The sequence below is a fragment of the Hoplias malabaricus genome, chromosome 3 (assembly GCF_029633855.1).
Source record: "Hoplias malabaricus isolate fHopMal1 chromosome 3, fHopMal1.hap1, whole genome shotgun sequence".
Classification (NCBI taxonomy): domain Eukaryota; kingdom Metazoa; phylum Chordata; class Actinopteri; order Characiformes; family Erythrinidae; genus Hoplias; species Hoplias malabaricus.
The window spans coordinates 75569462-75589376 of record NC_089802.1 but is presented as its reverse complement, the minus strand read 5'-3'; the positions used below and the strand labels follow the sequence as shown (position 1 = coordinate 75589376).

General features: G+C 43.4%; 1 protein-coding gene across 1 annotated transcript; it reads left to right on the top strand.

Moving 5' to 3' along the window:
- The first annotated feature begins 677 nt into the window (after nucleotides 1-677).
- On the top strand, nucleotides 678-18632 carry bmerb1 (bMERB domain containing 1). Its single transcript, XM_066663154.1, has 6 exons — nucleotides 678-907; nucleotides 8351-8471; nucleotides 12929-13002; nucleotides 14159-14273; nucleotides 15922-16004; nucleotides 17636-18632. The coding sequence occupies exons 1-6, from the start codon at nucleotides 814-816 to the stop codon at nucleotides 17752-17754; spliced, it is 606 nt and encodes a 201-aa protein (XP_066519251.1). The 5' UTR covers nucleotides 678-813; the 3' UTR covers nucleotides 17755-18632.
- Nucleotides 18633-19915: the final 1283 nt, after the last annotated feature.

The following is a 19915-nucleotide window of genomic DNA, read 5'->3' as shown; positions in this document are numbered from 1 at the left end:
GTGTGTGTGTTGCCCTGTGAAGGACTGGCGCCCCCTCCAGGGTGTATTCCTGCCTTGCGCCCAATGATTCCACGTAGGCTCTGGACCCACCGCGACCCTGAACTGGATAAGGGTTACAGACAATGAATGAATGAATAATAATAAACCGGTTTTAGCAAGGAGTGGACTGAAACATAAGGTTAATTGTTTTGTTATGTGTATTGATATGAAATATTATAGTAACAATGTAAAATTTAATATATAAACAATATGCAGATATCAGTAAGTAAATAAATAGTAGGTTAAATATAACCAACAAATCTAACTACATAGTTTACACATTAGATAGAGAAGTATATTTAAAATGTAAATATATGTTAAAAAAACAAATGAACATAAATGAAAATGAGTTGTGGGCCATGGTTATATTTAATACATTTTTATAATAAATGCATGAACACAGCACATATCAACATGTCTAGGCTGTCTAGTGAAATACAGGTGGGCTGCATTTTCCGGAAAAGCAAGGATAGCCCTATAACTCGAATATAGGGTCAACATGGGTCCATAGTCAAGACTCTCTCTCTCTCTCTCTCTCTCTCTCTCTCTCTCTCTCTCTCTCTCTCTTCTGTGCGCATGCGCTCTGCATCCCTGCTCGGTCCACGGCGGCGTGGCAGTGACGTCAGCAAGAACGGGGAGGGAGGATGAGGAGCAGCAGCATCAGCAGCATCCCGAGCGCACGAGCGACAAAAACACCGCGTTTACAGCCTTGAATCGCAGCTTTACCGAGTCGCGAGCGTCACACGGTCACGGACTAGAGCCGCGGAGGAAACCATGGAGCTGAAGAAGAGCATCTCCGAGCGAGAGAGCGCGCCGCGGAGCTACGGAGCCGTGCGCACCACGCACTGGAGCTCGAGCCCGGACAAAGGTGAGGGGGATAAACACCACGTAAAATCAACGGTCTCATCACATGCGCAGAAAAGCACAGCCCACAGTCTCGCTACAGTAGTGAGTTTACTGTCAGAGTGGAGCCTTAGTCTGCTGCATTTTCAGGAAGGCGTGCAGATAAACATGCATCTTTCATAACGCTCTGACTCCTGAGATGCTGGAACACTGCTGTGAGGATTTGATGGAAGCCATAAGAGCAGTAGGGATGTTATTCTCAGAGTGTATTGTGTGTTCAGAAACAATACGCATCCATCACAGTGCTCTACTCCTGAAATGTTGCAACATTGCTGTGAGGATCTGATGGCATTCAGCCTTGAGAGCATTAGTCTGAGCGGAGTGTTATTGTGGTCTGTTCTAGAAAGAAACGGGGGGGAATGCTCCACTGCCGAGAGGGACATCTCTCACAGATGCACTTTGTCAGTTTGTGTTGTCGACAGTAAAATTTAATCTATGAATTATGTAGGAGTTAATGCTGAAATTAAAATGATATGTGAGTAATACATATGTGCGGTGGGTGTACTTCAGCAGTCGGACCTCTCAGAGATGATATGTGACACGTAGCATTTTTTTAGAAAAATGGTTAATTAACTTTTCCTATTTTTTCTTTTTTACTTGTTTGTACATCAACTGCATCAGAGTTGTTCTGCAGTCGTGATGATAGTAACCAGACATCTTGATGCGTCCTTACACTTCTACCTCACAGTAAATAAATACACAACAAATGGTTCCAATTAAAATAACAATAGTTACTGTGAGGCGAAGTTCTCTGGTGGTTGCTAATAATAAATAATGTTGTATTTGTTGATGACATGTGTTATGATGTCTGGTTCCTATAAGCACCACTTTAAGTTTCTCCACAGTGAACCACCTCCCAGACGAAACCTCTGTGAACTGCACTGTTTAAATCCTACGCTGGAGTTTAATGTAGTCTCCCTTTAAAGCGACAAACTGAAACAAACTGCGATTCCAACTGGAAGCTGGTTGAGCTCAAATGCTTTTCACCAGAAACGAGAGCAGTTCAGAGGAACACACTCGAAACCTGCAGATCCCATTAGCAACCATTTCGTTCTTGTAGATGTTGCTTTATTCTTCTGCATCTCACTGGATTTTCCTCTAGAGGACAGAGCACAAACAACGTATAGCGTATTAATTCTTTAATAATGCAGTTCCTGTCCGTCATCGTTCTTCTTTTATGGATTCACTCGTGGAAGATGTCTGGAATATTCATGTATGTGCTGGTCGTTTTTACTGGGGTTTTAGACAGAATGAGGTTACAGTGTTGTCAGAAAGTGATTAGAGATACTTTTAAATTCATGCTCTTCTGTAACCACTTCATTCTGTCGATGGTCTCGGTGGGTCCAGAATCATTGGATGCAAGGAAGGAATGATAGGGCATCATGCTCTCACCCAGTCACTCACTCACACACAGATTTGGTATCACCAAATTATATATATATATATATCAGATAATTAGACTTAAGCAGTATTTCAAAGCAGTGTTTAATGATGCCTGTTCTCCAGACAAGGAGATTATTAACAACCCTAAAAAATTAATTGTACTAATTTTACAGTCATTCATTCATTCATTATCTGTAACGCTTATCCAGTTCAGGAAACCGGAGCACCGGAGGAAATCCACACAGACACAGAGAGAACACACCACACTCCTCACAGACAGTCACCCGGAGGAAACCCACGCAGACACAGAGAGAACACACCACACTCCTCACAGACATTCACCTGGAGGAAACCCACGCAGACACAGGGAGAACACACCACACTCCTCACAGACAGTCACCCGGAGGAAACCCACGCAGACACAGGGAGAACACACCACACTCCTCACAGACAGTCACCCAGAGGAAACCCACGCAGACACAGAGAGAACACACCACACTCCTCACAGACATTCACCCGGAGGAAACCCACACAGACACAGAGAGAACACACCACACTCCTCACAGACAGTCACCCGGAGGAAACCCACGCAGACACAGAGAGAACACACCACACTCCTCACAGAGAGTCACCCGGAGGAAACCCACGCAGACACAGGGAGAACACACCACACTCCTCACAGACAGTCACACGGAGGAAACCCACGCAGACACAGAGAGAACACACCACACTCCTCACAGACAGTCACCCGGAGGAAACCCACGCAGACACAGGGAGAACACACCACACTCCTCACAGACAGTCACCCGGAGGAAACCCACGCAGACACAGAGAGAACACACCACACTCCTCACAGACAGTCACCTGGAGGAAACCCACACAGACACAAGGAGAACACACCACACTCCTCACAGACAGTCACCCGGAGGAAACCCACGCAGACACAGAGAGAACACACCACACGCCTCACAGACAGTCACCCGGAGCAGGAATCGAGCCCACAACCTCCCACAACATGTTTGCTTTGAGTGACCCACATCTGCGTGCTCTCTGGGAAATATTTCTCTGTGATGCTAATACAGTTAGTTGACATCCAATTTAATACATTCATAAACACCTTATTATCTAACATTTCCTCTCCATTCAACAGCTCTTCATACCTCTCTAGCCCAAGCTTGGCACAGGGCATAGTAGCCTTAAGCTCATGTGCAGCATCCCATTCCTTTGGCAGTGCTTTCCTACAGGGATTTTAAAAGATGAGTGTTTGTAGAGCTGTTTGGACATATGTAATATTTTGGCATCTACAGATATATACATAAAAATGCTAGTTATCAACTTTGACCCAAAATTCCCCCATCACTTTAACCATAAGCATTAGGATGCACTGTTAGAATTGTTCCACTGATTAGTCAGATTTATTCCACCAATTATGCTGTTATTGCTCACACCCCAGTCTCAGCCACTAACACCACAGATGCTCCATCACATCTCACCCAACTCCACACGAAAATGACTTGGCTGTTGGTCTCCGTTATGACTCACGAGGAACACTGAACACTGGCCTGACTCCATAGGGCAGGGACTGAGACTGACCATCTCAAGGAAGCTAATATCTCTGTAGTTTCCGTCTGTAGATGGAAAGACAACTGAGACTTCATTTGCTCAGACATTTCTGCCGTATCAATGTGCAGCTTTTGAGCAACGATATTTCCCACCATGCGTTGTGGTACTAAGTAGTGTTCAGTGTATTAAATGACACACAGAGTCGGACGCACACAGCAGTGGAGACTGTAGTTAAGTCCTTCAGCAAGAGAGAGAAGAACCCGGCTCTATTTATAGCCGTTAGCAGCAGCAGAGCTGGTATTCAGCTCATTGCACTGATCAAGCCCCACAGAGGCTGGATACTGCTGTTTAACAGCATTCACAGCACTTAGCATTGGATTTAAGACTTTATTATACCCCACAGTGCGTTAGTCAGCCCCAAGCATGGGTTGCATATCTGTGATAATGAAATTAAGTTGATGTTTTCACCACATTAAAGAGATGATTTGCCAGAATTGACAAGCGTAACTAATGCTCTGTTGTACACATGCCCAATCACCTCCTGGAGCCTTGTCGTAGTAGTCTCTTGAGCACAAAGTTCCAGCGTAAATGCTGTGTCCTGATGTGTCCTGAAGGTGGACGACATCTTTCAATCTTCAGTCATATTTCAATGACAGAAATGACTTATCAAAAGAGCTAGAAGTTAAAGGCTAGTTAGCAGAGCTAGCTCCTTTATCTGTTTCCTATTTTGTGTTGGGTACAGATAGACCTTCTGTTAATTTATGACAGAAAACTTTCCAATTTCTCCATTAGTCTTTGGTTTTGAAGTAAACCACATTCCACTTTATTTATTTTATTTATTTTTTGGCACAACCAGTACTAGCCTGTTTGTGTTTAGCCTACAGATCAGTGGCAAGGCTAGCAGTCAGTACTGGTTACATCCCCACACAGGGTTTGTGTGACATATTTGTGAAATGCATGCTGGGAATTGTAGTTAAAGAACTTGATAAACATAAACAGTTAACTACTACATAATACAATAGCTAGCATATGAGCTTTAGCCAGGAATGCCCAGTTAACAGCTCACAGAATTGGCTGATGAAGTTGCCATGTTAGCCTTTATCTTCCAGCCCTACTGTGACCCGAAGGCTTTCTGCTACTGACAGCTGGCAGAGCACTGAGGCTATTCTGCACAGCTCTGCATTTATAACAGAGGTTTATTTTTATCAGATGATGATCACGTGAGCTGGTTATATTCATAGTGGGATGTGAAGCGGAAAACATCTCAGACAGCTACACGAAAATCATGCCATGTTTAACTGGGTCCTAATGGACAAATGAACTAATCAATTGGAGAGGCAGAATGGGACACTTGAGAACAGCACTTGTGGCATATAACAGGGACCCGGGGCCTCATTATAGTCAGTGAGAGTGAGCTGTTTGTTTTACCTTTATCAGATGAGTCAGGTACAGAGTGCCATATGAAGTGCCTCTGTTTTGGTGCCACAGCTGCAGGTACAGATTGACATCGCTGATGTGTATCTTCGGTGCCTTGTTATCTTTGCTCTGTTAGAACGAGCTGCTCAGCTGGGAGCAGCTGGCGTATTCACCGGCTTTTGTGCGAGATTCATTAAAGGGCTCTGGCAAGCTGCCACTTACAAATGTTTCCTCAGACTGGTTCTGCGGCGTATCGAACGAGTGGTCAGCAGAGGGAATGAGAGAGAGAGAGAGAGAGAGAAGAAACCACCAGTTCTTCTAATGTGCAGAATTCTTATACAATAAACTATGGGTGGGAATTGCAACATTTTCCCTGATTAAAAATATTGCTGTGAAACTTGAGCCACAGTCTGATTCTGCTGTGATATTTAAAGCCAGTTCATTATCTTTGGATCAAAAATGGCGCTCCAAAATACTAGCTAGAGCTTCATCACTCCAGAGAACACACTTCTACTGATCCACATCCCAAAGCTGGGGCCTTTATATCCCTCTCTATCTGTTTGTATGTCACAGTGAACAAAAATACCCATAAAGTTCTGGTGTCAAATTTACGTTTGTTTCTTTTTAATGCTTTAAAATGTCTATGTTATAAATTCCATGGATGGTTTTCCTTTGTTTTCATTGTATCTCACAAATCTTACATGTCTTATTATTGAGAAATACTTGATTTGAAACCTAGGGTCAGCGTAACAGACAGACAGAGCCACAGGAGTGGATGCTGGTTATTTATATCCTGTCAGTCACAATGTAATATAGGTCCGTGCCATCAGAAAGTGACCTCAGAACATTAATATCTTGAGGATTAACCTGCCAGGAAACAAAGGGCTGAACAGAGTGTGAGGGAACACAAATATGTTACTCACCCTGGCCTACTGTTTCATTACAGAGCAAACTGCTTCATCTCACAGTGGGAATGGCTCTTTGTTCTTAAACAGCCTCTTTGTCCACGCCCATGTTCTGCCCACTGTGGCACACAGCGGGTGTTTGATATGTGCCTGAGAACGGGAGATCGGAGCGCCGCTGGCTGCTCCGGCTCACTTTGACGCACTGTATGAGTCAGCAGGGGTGATGGGGAGGTCGCTGCTGAGATTATTTACATTGCGCTCTGGAGGTCGTTCGATCTTATCCAGCGTGAGAATAACAGGCCTGTCTTTGCTTTGGGAGAACACGTATTCCCACACGTCAGTGTCTGTTTTATTAAAGTGTAGCTGATATTGGTCCTGTCTTACATACATAAACAACCTGACAATACAATGTCTCTGGACAGAAGGGAAGAAACAGCTGTTTCAGTACAAGCCTAAGGATGCTGATTAGCTAGATAGCTTAAAGGAACGCTAGGTAAAGCCAGTGGAGCATCACAATGATTTAGAAGCTGTATTTTTAAGGTAAAAATCACACAAAGCGTTGCTTTAATAGCTATGAATCCTACGTAGCTTCTGGTTGACAACAAAAGGAAGCTCAAGTAAACAAACAGTACTCACTGTCGCCCTCTAAAGGTTTTTATGATCAGTTTAAACCACTTAATCTCGTTGGGTAAAAGAACATTCTACCCATGCTGCTGTTTATGAAACAGCACATTTGTTTCACTCTCATCCCTTTGGCTGAGGCCTCCTACTTGGCAATGACATCAAATGGTGTCACGTTACTTATTTCCTGGAAGGAGGTTTCCACTTTCCAAGTGGTCTGGAATCCAGTGTTAAGTGGTCAGAGTCACTAGATACCAGTGCCGATTGCTCTAAGACTGCAAGGGAAGCTCAGCTTCCCCTAAAATGTAAAAAAAAAATAAGTGATCAAATATGTACTGTTGTGTGTACATGTCATTGAATAAATATGCACTACAACGCGCTCAACTTTTGTTCAGAATCAGCTTCTTATCACTGGTAAAGACGCGGCTTTCCTCTCAATCATTCCCACAGCTTCACAGTGCTTTAAACAGTGAGGACGCTGAGCGTCCACAGAGTTCAATAGCGAAGCAGCGAAGTGCAGCAAAACGAGACGAGTCATTGGATAAATGCTGGGCTTTGTCCCGCCCATCAGACATTTTTTTTCTTGAAAAGGAACGGAGGGTAGAATTTACGTATAAATAAACCAACACATTTTATGATGTAGGCCCGAAATTGAGCTTCCCCTCCTTGAAAGACCAGCATCCGCCACTGGTAGATACTATTGGTACTTTTTTTACTGTAGGCCATAAAACACACACTTCTAACACAAATGCAGTAACCTGAAGAGTATATACATGTTCACACATGGATTGTCTGAAGATTCTGTACTAAACCTATTTTAAATATGGCCGTGCCCCTGTTGGCGACCCATTCTAAGCATTATTAACTTTACTTACCTCATGTGAATTGTAGGTTTTTTGGAAAATAAAGGTAAAAACAGTAAAGAAATTTTGTTTGTGACACCGTTGCAGTAAAAATGATGGACTGCACCTTAAAGCAGAGGGTCATTAATGTGACAACACTGTCTCCATTCTCTGATGCCGTCCAAATCCCTTGTAAAACAGGCCTGTTGGTTTTTATCGGACACTGCTGAGCTTGTGGGAATCGAACCCACAACCTCCAGGTCCAGGTCTGTGTGCCACCGTGCCGCCCTCAATCCATTTAGAGTTCTCTAATTATGCTTGCAATAAAACGTGGTGGATAAAAGTCTCTTAAGTCCTGGTCATAACCACAGTGTGCTCTAAACAGTGCGCCGTGCTGTAATTTATCACAGTGGACAATTCAGTCAATTAACATGGTTATATTAGACATAAATGTTATATACAAAGCTTTAAAATACACCATTTCCAAGGGTGTTTGACTTTATAGTGTTGGTGACCAGTCACATCTGTATATTCAGCATATGTTTAAATGAATCGTCTGCTACTGAAACATGATCATATCTAATTGGTCCAAAGGTTTGGTCAGAGATTTGTTACTGTAACCCCCCCCCCCACACACACACACACACACAAACTCACACTCTCTTTGTCTCGATTCAGGTCAGATGGACGTGTCCATGGAGGAAGGCTCCATGTCTCCGGACGAGATTGAGATGGAGATGGCTCGGATCCAAAGGCTCAGGGAGGTGCTGGTCAGACGAGAGTCCGAGCTTCGCTTCATGTGAGGAAACACATCACTGCCCACTCTCTATGTGTGTGTGTGTGTGATTTCAGTTTGCATCCCCTAAATCAAAGGAGGAAAAATCAAATGGAAGCCTGTTATTTCCATCTCCTTCAAGCTTGACAGGCGTGACTGGAAACACAATGGACACGCACTGGCCTTTAGCGCCGGACACAGATAAACCCCAGCCGCTGGCTTCTGTTGTGTTTGGTTTTTACTCTCTTCCTGGTGTTTGTCAGCTTTATTTGTTCTGAGAATACAGATGCACACTTTGTCTTGTTTGTTATAATCACCTAAAAATACATCCGGAATTTCTTCTGAGATTTAGGGCAACAGTAATGAGCCGGTCTCCTCTTTGCTGCTTTAACTGCTTCTGCTTTTCTAGGAAGGCTTTACACTTAATATCAGAACATTCATTCATTCATTCATTATCTGTAAGCGCTTATCTAATTCAGGGTCGCGGTGGGTCCAGAGCCTACCTGGAATCATTGGGCGCAAGGCGGGAATACACCCTGGAGGGGGCACTAGTCCTTCACAGGGCAACACAGACACACACACATTCACACCTACGGACACTTTGGAGTCGCCAGTCCACCTACCAATGTGTGTTTTTGGACTGTGGGAGGAAACCGGAGCACCCGGAGGAAACCCACGCAGACACAGGGAGAACACACCACACTCCTCACAGATAGTCACCTGGAGGAAACCCACGCAGACACAGGGAGAACACACCACACTCCTCACAGACAGTCACCTGGAGGAAACCCACGCAGACACAGGGAGAACACACCACACTCCTCACAGATAGTCACCTGGAGGAAACCCACGCAGACACAGGGAGAACACACCACACTCCTCACAGACAGTCACCCGGAGGAAACCCACACAGACACAGAGAGAACACACCACACTCCTCACAGACAGTCACCCGGAGGAAACCCACTCAGACACAGGGAGAACACACCACACTCCTCACAGACAGTCACCCGGAGGAAACCCACTCAGACACAGGGAGAACACACCACACTCCTCACAGACAGTCACCCGGAGCGGGAATCGAACCCACAACCTCCAGGTCCCTGGAGCTGTGTGACTGCGACAACTACCTGCTGCGCCACGGTGCCGCCCAATATCAGAACATTGCTGTAAAAGTGTGATGGCAGCCACATAAACGTGAAAGTCATTAAAGCTGGATGATTAGTTCTGGATCACTAACATGACTCCAACTCACCTCAGCGCAGTTCTAATGATGCACACTCCAGTGCTGGCGCTTGGGATTGGTCGTGGTGAAACTGGGCTCATGTGCAACTGCTTCAGAGCATCCCATTTTATTGACAGTGTTAGCAGTGGATGTCCACAAACATTCGTGTAAATGCAGTGTGTCCCTAGAGTGCTCAGTCATTTCTAAAACACATTTTAAACTCTGGCATCCCAATCTGATTACATGTATTTATTCATGTGAGCGGTGCTCACGAACAGTGAAAGTAATGAACATGTGATGCCATTCGATATTGCGCATGGTTTCAAAGCTGCGTGTTCCCACCTCTTTCACCAAAACCCTGAAATAGGATCGTTCAGAGCGCAGGTGGAAATGAGATGGAGAAAGTTAAGACGTATTTGATGTGTTGAAGAAAGTAATGAAACCCAGTGTTCCCTGGGGACAAGCACAACGCCTTCTAGGCTCAATAATTAGTTTCAGTCTTTCTGAATCCAGTCACACAGTCACTCAGCGGGGCTCCCAGTCCACCATACACTGAGAAAAATACTCGTGAACCTACTCATATCTCTGGGGACTGCATTTACTTATACGTCACAAACACTGAACATCTGACTCTTAGAGTCTGAGTCAAATGTAGTGACCTTGTTACATGTTTAATTACACTAATTTATGCCATGTTTATGGAGAATAAAGGTAAATAAAAGATAGCAGTCCAGATCAGATGAGGCAGGTAGGGACTAGCTCATGTCTAATGCCATTACGAAGCTTAGCATTCATTCATTCATTGTCTGTAACCCTTATCCAGTTCAGGGTCGCGGTGGGTCCAGAGCCTACCTGGAATCATTGTGTGCAAGGGGGGAATACACCCGGGAGGGGGCGCCAGTCCTTCACAGGGCAACACACACACTCACACATTCACTCACACACTCACACCTACGGACACTTTGGAGTCGCCAATCCACCTACCAACGTGTGTTTTTGCACTGTGGGGGAGGAAACCGGAGCACCCGGAAGAAACCCACGCAGACACAGGGAGAACACACCACACTCCTCACAGACAGTCACCCGGAGGAAACCCACGCAGACACAGGGAGAACACACCACACTCCTCACAGACAGTCACCCGGAGGAAACCCACGCAGACACAGGGAGAACACACCACACTCCTCACAGACAGTCACCCGGAGGAAACCCACGCAGACACAGGGAGAACACACCACACTCCTCACAGACAGTCACCCGGAGGAAACCCACACATTTAAAAGTGTGTGTGAAGTTATGTGTGTGTACTGTGTGACACATGCAATGTTATTAATCTGACGCCTACAGTTTTCAGGGCTTTTTCAGGGAATTCAGTTGAACGACTTGGTCTGCGTTTTCGATGCGATTAATTATTTCCTCATGCGGAGGAGCGAGGGAGGCTCAGTTGTGTGGATTGTGAATTGCTCAAAATGGCTGGTCTACATGTTCACTGTACTGTACAATAACGTACTGTGGCCTGGGTCCCTGGAGCCCAGATGGAAGGGGCTCAATGAAGCCTTGCCGCTGGCCATGTTCTGCCTCCCTGGTGAGGAAACGAGCCAATGAGGAATCAATAACTTCGACCCAAAAAGTGGAGATTGGGGCCAATCGCAGAGTCGCACGGATTGAGGTGAGGCTGCAGCCACATGGTGCTCCTCACTCGGTTCAACCCTGATTACCTGTTTGTGTGCTCTCAGGAAAGGATGCGCTGGCAGATGTATAAGAGAGAGAAGATGAGAGAAGTGGACAGGAAAGGAGAGAGACATTTGTGTGCGCTGAGCTGAATGCTTTAGTTCAGAGTCAGGTTATTCTTGTGAGGGCTAATACACAGCTAATCCTCTTAGGGCGGCATGGTCACTGCCACAATTATGAATTCTCATATTGTCTGTGTCCACGGAACAACATGTATCCCCAAAAAATAACTTTACAGGAGAAGGAAAAAACTTTCAATGGATGTCAATGTCAAAATATGTTATTCCAAGTCATTGGAGCATTTCTATTGCTCCGTTTATCATTTAAAACTTTGCTGTGTTCAAATGGTGTAGTAAAATAAAAATCAAAAAATAAAGGTAGACATGTTTTTCATTGAACAGTGAAGATATGCAATAGATATTTGATCTGTTTTGAAGTTTGGTTGAATGCATGGGTTCTTTATTGTTTATTCATTGATTCATTGTCTGTAACCCTTATCCAGTTCAGGGTCGCGGTGGGTCTGGAATCACTGGGCGCAAGCAGAGAACACACCCTGGAGGGGCGCCAATCTTTTGCAGGACGACACAAACCCACACATTCACTCACTCACACCTACTTTTAAGTTTCCAAACCACCTACCAATATGTGTTTTTGGACCGTGGGACGAAACCATAGGAAACCCACGCAGACACAGAGAGAACACGCCACACTCCTCACAGACAGTCACCCGGAGGAAACCCACGCAGACACAGAGAACACACCACACTCCTCACAGACAGTCACCCGGAGGAAACCCACACAGACACAGAGAGAACACGCCACACTCCTCACAGACAGTCAGCCGGAGGAAACCCACAGAAACACAGAGAGAACACACCACACTCCTAACAGACTGTCACCCACGCAGACACGGAGAACACACCACACTCCTCACAGACTGTCACCCACGCAGACACGGAGAACACACCACACTCCTCACAGACAGTCACCCGGAGGAAACCCACAGAAACACAGGGAGAACACACCACACTCCTCACAGACAGTTTCCCAGTGGAAACCCACGCAGACCCAGAGAGAACACACCACACTCCTCACAGACAGTCACCCGGAGGAAACCCATGCAGACACAGAGAGAGCACACCACACTCCTCACAGACACCCGGAGGAAACCCACGCAGACACAGGGAGAACACACCACACTCCTCACAGACCCCCGGAGGAAACCCATGCAGACACAGGCAGAACACACCACACTCCTCACAGACCCTGGAGCTGTGACAGAGACACTACGTGCTGTTCTCTAATCTTGTGATAAAAAGTGATAACTTACAGGAATTTTTCATTTCTAATTTAAATTTCTAATTTCATAATTTTGAAGCATTTCTATTGGTCGATTCTTCATGAACATGTAATAGAATTGAAATTGTGACGTGTTTTGGTTCCTAGCTGCCTTCCCTCAGTGCTGGGCCATGGCACAAAAATAAAAACACACGTATAGATTCATCTTTTTATTTTTCCTCTACAGGATGGATGATATCCAGCTGTGTAAAGACATCATGGCTCTGAAGCAGGAGTTGCGGAAGATTGTAACAGTTCCAGGTACATGTTCTCAGCTCTTGTTTACATTCTTGTATCCTGAATCTTTGCTGATTGGATGTTAGGCTCTGCATGATTTAAAAATAAACATCTCTGAAAGAGCAATATTTATTATATTTAGTGTTTTTCTATAAATTGCAGCTCACATTATTTGTGGTCCTAATATGAACCAGTTTAAGCTCCATAGAGTGGGTCCCCCGTTTGGGAGCAGGTATGATTACGTAAGACTTAGTACTGAATCTCTGATACATCCAGGAGAGACAGTGTCTGTGTAAAGGTTGTTTCATAACTGCTCCTTTATAAATGTGTGCCTGTCTTAATCAGGTATTTATTTATAAATTTATTAGTAAATAAGTTATATTTTACATTCTGTTTTTTCAGGATTGTAATCATGTTACTCTCTAACTACATTAGCATTTGAAAGACATTCTGACCCTGAGTTTAATCGCCCTGTGTTTCCCTCAAAACTCGATTACACGAGAAAAAAATCTGCATCCAATCTAATCCACATAGTGTAATAAAATCATCAGAAACCGTCAATGCTCCTCTGCCTTATAGTAGATAATAAACAATGTATTGCCAAAAAATCAGATGAGTATTAGATTCCCATCATCAACAGCCATGTGTGTGCTATACCTTTAAACACAGCCCAACCTTTCATTTTTTGACATTTACGTGACTGGCAATGAGGAGTGTGTGTGACGTGTGTGTGTGTGTGTGTGTGTGTGTGAGATTCTGTGATGTGAGAGGTGGGGGAGGGTGAGAGAGAAAGAAAGCATTAGTGCATGTATGTTTTGAGTTTGTGTGTGTGTGTGTGTGTGTGTGTGTGTGCGCATGCATCCCTACATATTTTTAAGAAAGTGTTCAGTGAGAAGAAAAAATCTGACCTGTGCCCTTCAATATCTCTCTCTACTTTCTCATTTCAGTGATTAGATAAAGATAACACTATATTGATCCTGAGGAAAATTGCCTTGTCTGTGTGTGTGTGTGTGTGTGTTGTATCAGTTTTTAGAAAATCTGAAATATTACAGTGTGTGTAACGTGTTTGAAATCTGCAAGCCTTAGTATGTTAAAGTTTACATGCATCTGAATTGTCTACATTTTAACTACGTAATTATTCAGCAGTTTTGAGAATTTAGTATTTTTATCTTCATTCCAGAAAAAGAAAAAAGCAAGAAACACCGGCAGAAAGAAGAAGAGCTGATTCAGAAGATCCATAAACTGGTGGAAAAGAGGGATTTCTTGGTGGATGATGCAGAGGTGGAAAGACTGAGGTGTGTGTCTGGCATGAGTGAGAGTAATACAAAAAGAAAGAAAGAAAGAAAGAAAGAAAGAAAGAGTGATGATTTGCACCTTTAATTAACCTCTGCTATCAAACCCACCTCTCCACCCACATGAGTTCCACTGATAATAAGGAGCTTACGCTTGTATGCCCTGCTGTAACAGCAGGTTAGTGTCGCAGTCACACAGCTATAGGGACCTAGAGGTTGTGCATTCAAGTCCTGCTCCGGGTGACTGTCTGTGAGGAGTGTGGTGTGTTCTCCCAGTGTCCGCGTGGGTTTCCTCCGGGTGACTGTCTGTGAGTAGTGTGGTGTGTTCTCCCAGTGTCCGCGTGGGTTTCCTCCGGGTGACTGTCTGTGAGGAGTGTGGTGTGTTCTCCCAGTGTCCGCGTGGGTTTCCTCCGGGTGACTGTCTGTGAGGAGTGTGGTGTGTTCTCCCAGTGTCCGCATGGGTTTCCTTCAGGTGACTGTCTGAGGAGTGTGGTGTGTTCTCCCAGTGTCCGCGTGGGTTTCTTCCGGGTGACTGTCTGAGGAGTGTGGTGTGTTCTCTCTGTGTCTGCGTGGGTTTCCTCCGGGTGACTGTCTGTGAGGAGTGTGGTGTGTTCTCCCTGTGTCTGCGTGGGTTTCCTCCAGGTGACTGTCTGTGAGGAGTGTGGTGTGTTCTCCCTGTGTCTGTGTGGGTTTCCTCCGGGTGACTGTAAGGAGTGTGGTGTGTTCTCCCTCTCTCTGCGTGGGTTTCCTCCGGATGACTATGAGGACTCACTCACTAGTTTTCAAACTGCTCAACACACTTGGAGGAGAACACTACATAAGTTATAAAACCTGCCTTTGCTAGCATTTTGCTGAGCTGCTGGAAAAAGTCGGAAGTTAATTCAAGCTATTTCTGAGCAGATTTGTTTCTTATCTCCGTTTGTCTAATATTTTCTGCTGATGAATTAAATTGATAGAATGTCTCAAATTAATGCATTAAATAGGGACCCTATTTCAGATTTTAAGCCCCTCCAACTGGACTTATATCAGAATGTCAGTGAAGCTAGCTAGCATTCTCTTGTTTACTCCTGAAAATAAAGGCAGCTAAGTGCATGCTAGCTCTCAATCTCTCATTTTGAAACAGTATGCACCTGGGATTAATAATCGCTTCAATTTAAAGCTCTAAAACATTTATGCAGAAATTAACAGAGCAGAATTAATTGATTTCAGGTGGTAAAATGGTCAATTCTAAGATGTTTAATATAGTTTAATTAGCATGGTTGCCCACTGTGATCCCACCCCTGTGTTTTATCCCCGAAAGCCCTCTTCTTGGCCTCTGTCAGATAACATTCAGTGAAGCGTGAATCAAATGAAAGGAGAGAAACATTTTTTCGTTCTGAGAACTGTGAAGCTCATTAGTGTGTGTGAGAGAGAGAGAGAGAAAACGCACTCATCAACACCTCCCTGACCCAGCAGCAGCTCTCACACTGTGTTTATGACTCATTCTGCCATTCTTCTACTTCATTTCTCTCACTCCTCCCTCCTCCTTTCCCCCAAACTCTGAAGCCGTTTCTTTCCTACTCTCGACTGCCCTTTTCTCTTCTGTATCGCACACTCCCTTTCTAAGTTCTCTCTATCTCTCCTTCACCTGCATCTCCGCTTTCTTTCACAGGGAGCAGGAAGAGGACCAGGAGATGGCGGAGTTCCTAAGACTGAAGCTCATGCCGCTGGAGAAACTGGCCAGAGTTGCTCAGAGTGAGTTTGATCTTAACTCTCACAAGTGACATGTTCAAGAAACAACTGGTGAGGAGACTGAAGTGAGATTTCCAGAGTGAGACTGCAGTGAAATCTTTAAATGAGCTGAGACCGAAGTGAGATTTTCAGAGGAATAGACCGAGACCGAAGTGAGATTTTCAGAGGAATAGACCGAGACCAAAGTGAGATTTTCAGAGGAATAGACCGAGACCGAAGTGAGATTTTCAGAGGAATAGACCGAGACCGAAGCAAGACTCTGATTGTGATGGGAATGAGATTGTCAAATGACTACCGTGAGACTGTAATGAGACAAGCAGGTGACTAGCATGAGACTGGAATGAGAGATCATATATTAGTACCAGCCATTATAATACATGATATTTGCTCATACTTTAGTGCTGTTGCTCCGGTGCAAGAACTAACCTTAGGGAAATGGAGAACTTGACAAAATCATTACTATTTTATTCCCAGATATTAATGACTCCTTAGGGCGCAAAGTGCTTTGAAAATCTCACTAATCAGAATACAGGAGAACTAACCAATTACTGTAGTCCCTCTACAAACACAGCCTGACCTTTTAAGTTCTTGTAAAACTGAACATGTTCCCAGGGACTAGACAGCTATGTCCTTTATTTCAAAAAATTATATAAACTGCACAGAGTCTCATGGAGGTCAGTAACGTTTAGGAATCACTACAGCTCCAAATTAGTCAGTGGGTGGCCTTCTATTCAAAGGGCAAAGTGGCATTTCAAGTGTGCCACAACTGTGCCACCCCCTTCTCCATTCCTTTTCTAGAAATGAGCAATTACACAAGTGTTTAATCACACAGAGAAGAGTGGTTTCCACAGACTGTGGTTTTATAAAGCCTCAACTACTACATCTGAAGAATATTATGGAAAAATGATGTTATCATATATGCATCTTCAAGACATGATATGGCTTTAATAATATACACGGTGGGCCATTTATAGGGATACACCTTAATAAAATGGGAATGGTTGGTGATATTAGCTTCCTGTTTGTGGCACATTAGTATATGGGAGGAGGGAAACTTTTCAAGATTGGTGGTGACCATTTTTGGATCCAACTTTTGTTTTTTCCAATGGGAAGAGGGTCATGTGACACAAACTTGTAAATAACTCATGAAAGAATAAAGTTATGTTAAAACCAAGCACACCATTGTATTTCTTGTGAAATTCCCAATAGGTTTGATGTGTCACATGATGTTGTTTGAAAAAACAAAAGTTGGATCCAAAAATGGCCGACTTCAAAATGGTCACCATGGTCACCACCCATCTTGAAAAGTTTCCCCCCTCCTATATACTAATGTGCCACAAACAGGAAGTTAATATCACCAACCATTCCCATTTTATTAAGGTGTATCCATATAAATAGCTCACCCTGTACATTACAGGAAGGAATTAAAGCAATGATGGCACAAAAAATCAAAAGTATATAAATAGATACAATTTTCCATGTTTTATTTTATCACTGACAACATCTTCAAGCCCATAAACAGAACTCTAGGTGATAGCACACTTTCTCTATCCCATTTTCTTTATGAGAAAAATGAGCATCACCTCCATTGTGTTGGGACATTGCAATTAAAATCCTTCCTCTTTCATTCCCAGGTCCTCCAAAAGTGAAAAAGCCGACCCCGGAGCCTCCCCCTAATAAGCCCTCCATCACCAAGACCAGCGTAGCCATCATAAAAGACTGCTGCGGAGCCACACAATGTGCCATCATGTAAAGTCTCGTTCTCTTAAAGCTACAGTCGCAGTACGTTTCAGGAAAAGAAAAAGAGTCTTATTTGGGGTTAATCAGGTTGCTGTAGACATGATTTCTCTTTTCTTCATATAGCAGATTGGGTGCCATCTTTCTGTTGCCTAACACTTCTTAGAAGTGCCATTAAATCACCTAAGAATGGATTCTGTTTTCCACGGTAGACCTATTTTTTATGGCTATATGTAAAAACCTGAAGAACATGAACAATTCAGCTCTGAAACAATCCACTGATTGCATCTTTATAGGCCAGAGGAATCTGGACTCAAGTTACTATCAACAGCTGTACTCCAGATGTTCTGTTTCTGAGCAGAAAGCTCTGGAAACAGTGAATCTGCAAGGCTTTGTTTCTTCACAAATGAACCACCTTTGAATGAATTATACGTAAAAACCGCAGTTACTCCACAATCAGACAGAAACGAGAGCAAAAACGTAAACCAGAAGCGTAAAGAAATATGACAGAAAACCTTCCAACCCCATGTGGCTAAAACGCTTTGCGTCAAATGCCATGATTTGAATGAATCTAGAGCAGCATTAGTGAACTGTCCTATGGAGAACTCTCCATTTACAAAAATGCCTCTGAGAATCAAAATCAGAAGCACCTGGCCAAAGCATGTCTATCCCTCAGAATTTACCAACTGTTCAGATCATCAGAAGGCAATCGATAGGGAGAGACACTTGGCCGTAGTGTGACCCAAATTGATTCCTCTATGTATAGAGCTGTCCAAATTCATTTGTTGATATGAAGCATTCAAGTTAGAGCCAGTTCTGGTAAAAGATAAGGAGAAAACATACAATTAAATGGATATTTATTTGAAAACCACAGCAAATCGGATATGTGATTAACTGTGTTTAACTGTGTTTGGTAAGAAGACAACTACAAGCACAATACATTGTTACAATACTTAAGCTCCGAGCAGCCATAATACCATCATATCTCACAGTGGCTGAAGTTAATAACGGGTACACACACACACACCACCCCTTTAAGTTGTCCACCAGTGCTCAGTAAATTCGGGTGCTTTGTTTTCGTGACACTACATCACAATATTGTTGATGTCTAGCAGCAGTTTATTTCACTCAAACTGCCACTGTTCAACTGCTACTTTTTGCTTTCTCTCAACACATTGTAGAGTTGAGAGCAGTAGAGTTTGGAAATATAGTGTAACATTCAAATAATTCAGCATTTCTACAGTATAATATTCATATTAGGTTAGGTTTGTCTCAGGTGTGGTCAGTTGAAACAAGCCCCGTGTTTAATACCGAAATAAGAACTAAACGTTTATTTTTTATAACAGTTCCCCGCAATGCACTAAATACAATAAAAGGCCGTCACAATATACTCAGAAAAACACTGATAAATGTGAATGAATTTATCATCATCATCATCATCATCATCATCATCATCTCTTATAAAACACTGCACATGAAGCGCCCTGATGGAGTAAAAACCAAATCTAGGACGATTTTAATAGCTTCCCCTGCTGTACATTTTGATAAAATTTGATGAAAAAAAAATATATATAAAAGCAAAACAACTTGAATCCATTCATTTCCCTTTAAAAAGAAAGAACACTTCAGAAATGTTAACCTTGTGTGAACAGGTTTGAGTTTCCTTGCCATTTAATTGTTGTAAACAGTAGAGGAGGAGTTTCCACTATCACTAATGTTTCTGGGACCCATTTCAGATTCTGTTACTGCTCTGTAACGTTATCAACATCAAAATCTCAATCCGGTAAAATACACTTTATCTGTAAATAAAAGCAGGGTAGATACCGAATTATTTGCGAGCTAGTCCTTCTTTTCTGTTGTTGCTGTAAGTATCTAAACTTGTTGTTTGGTGTTTGTGAGCTTTGGGGTCCGAACGTTACGACTGCAACTTTCAGGAGTACAAAAATCGCTCCCGAGAGTTGTAATTGTACCAAGAGGTCCTTCTGTAGAGCGTAGACTGACGCACAAGTGCTAAACACTTTCTGTAAATATATGTTTAAATAAAAGCATCTTTCTGGAGCTCATGTTTGTGTGTGGATTTTGGAGTGGCGTTATTCCTCGAACAGAACCGCACTGAAATAAAACCCAGGAGACCAAACGGATGCTTGTGAAATTTATTAAACAGAAATGACTTGGTC

Coding starts and splice junctions, on each gene's coding strand:
- bmerb1 (XM_066663154.1), top strand. CDS start 814: ATGGAGCTGAAGAAGAGCATCTCCGAGCGAGAGAGCGCGCCGCGGAGC. Junction 908..8,350: donor GAGCTCGAGCCCGGACAAAG/GTGAGGGGGATA, acceptor GTCTCGATTCAG/GTCAGATGGACGTGTCCATG. Junction 14,274..15,921: donor GCAGAGGTGGAAAGACTGAG/GTGTGTGTCTGG, acceptor TTTCTTTCACAG/GGAGCAGGAAGAGGACCAGG.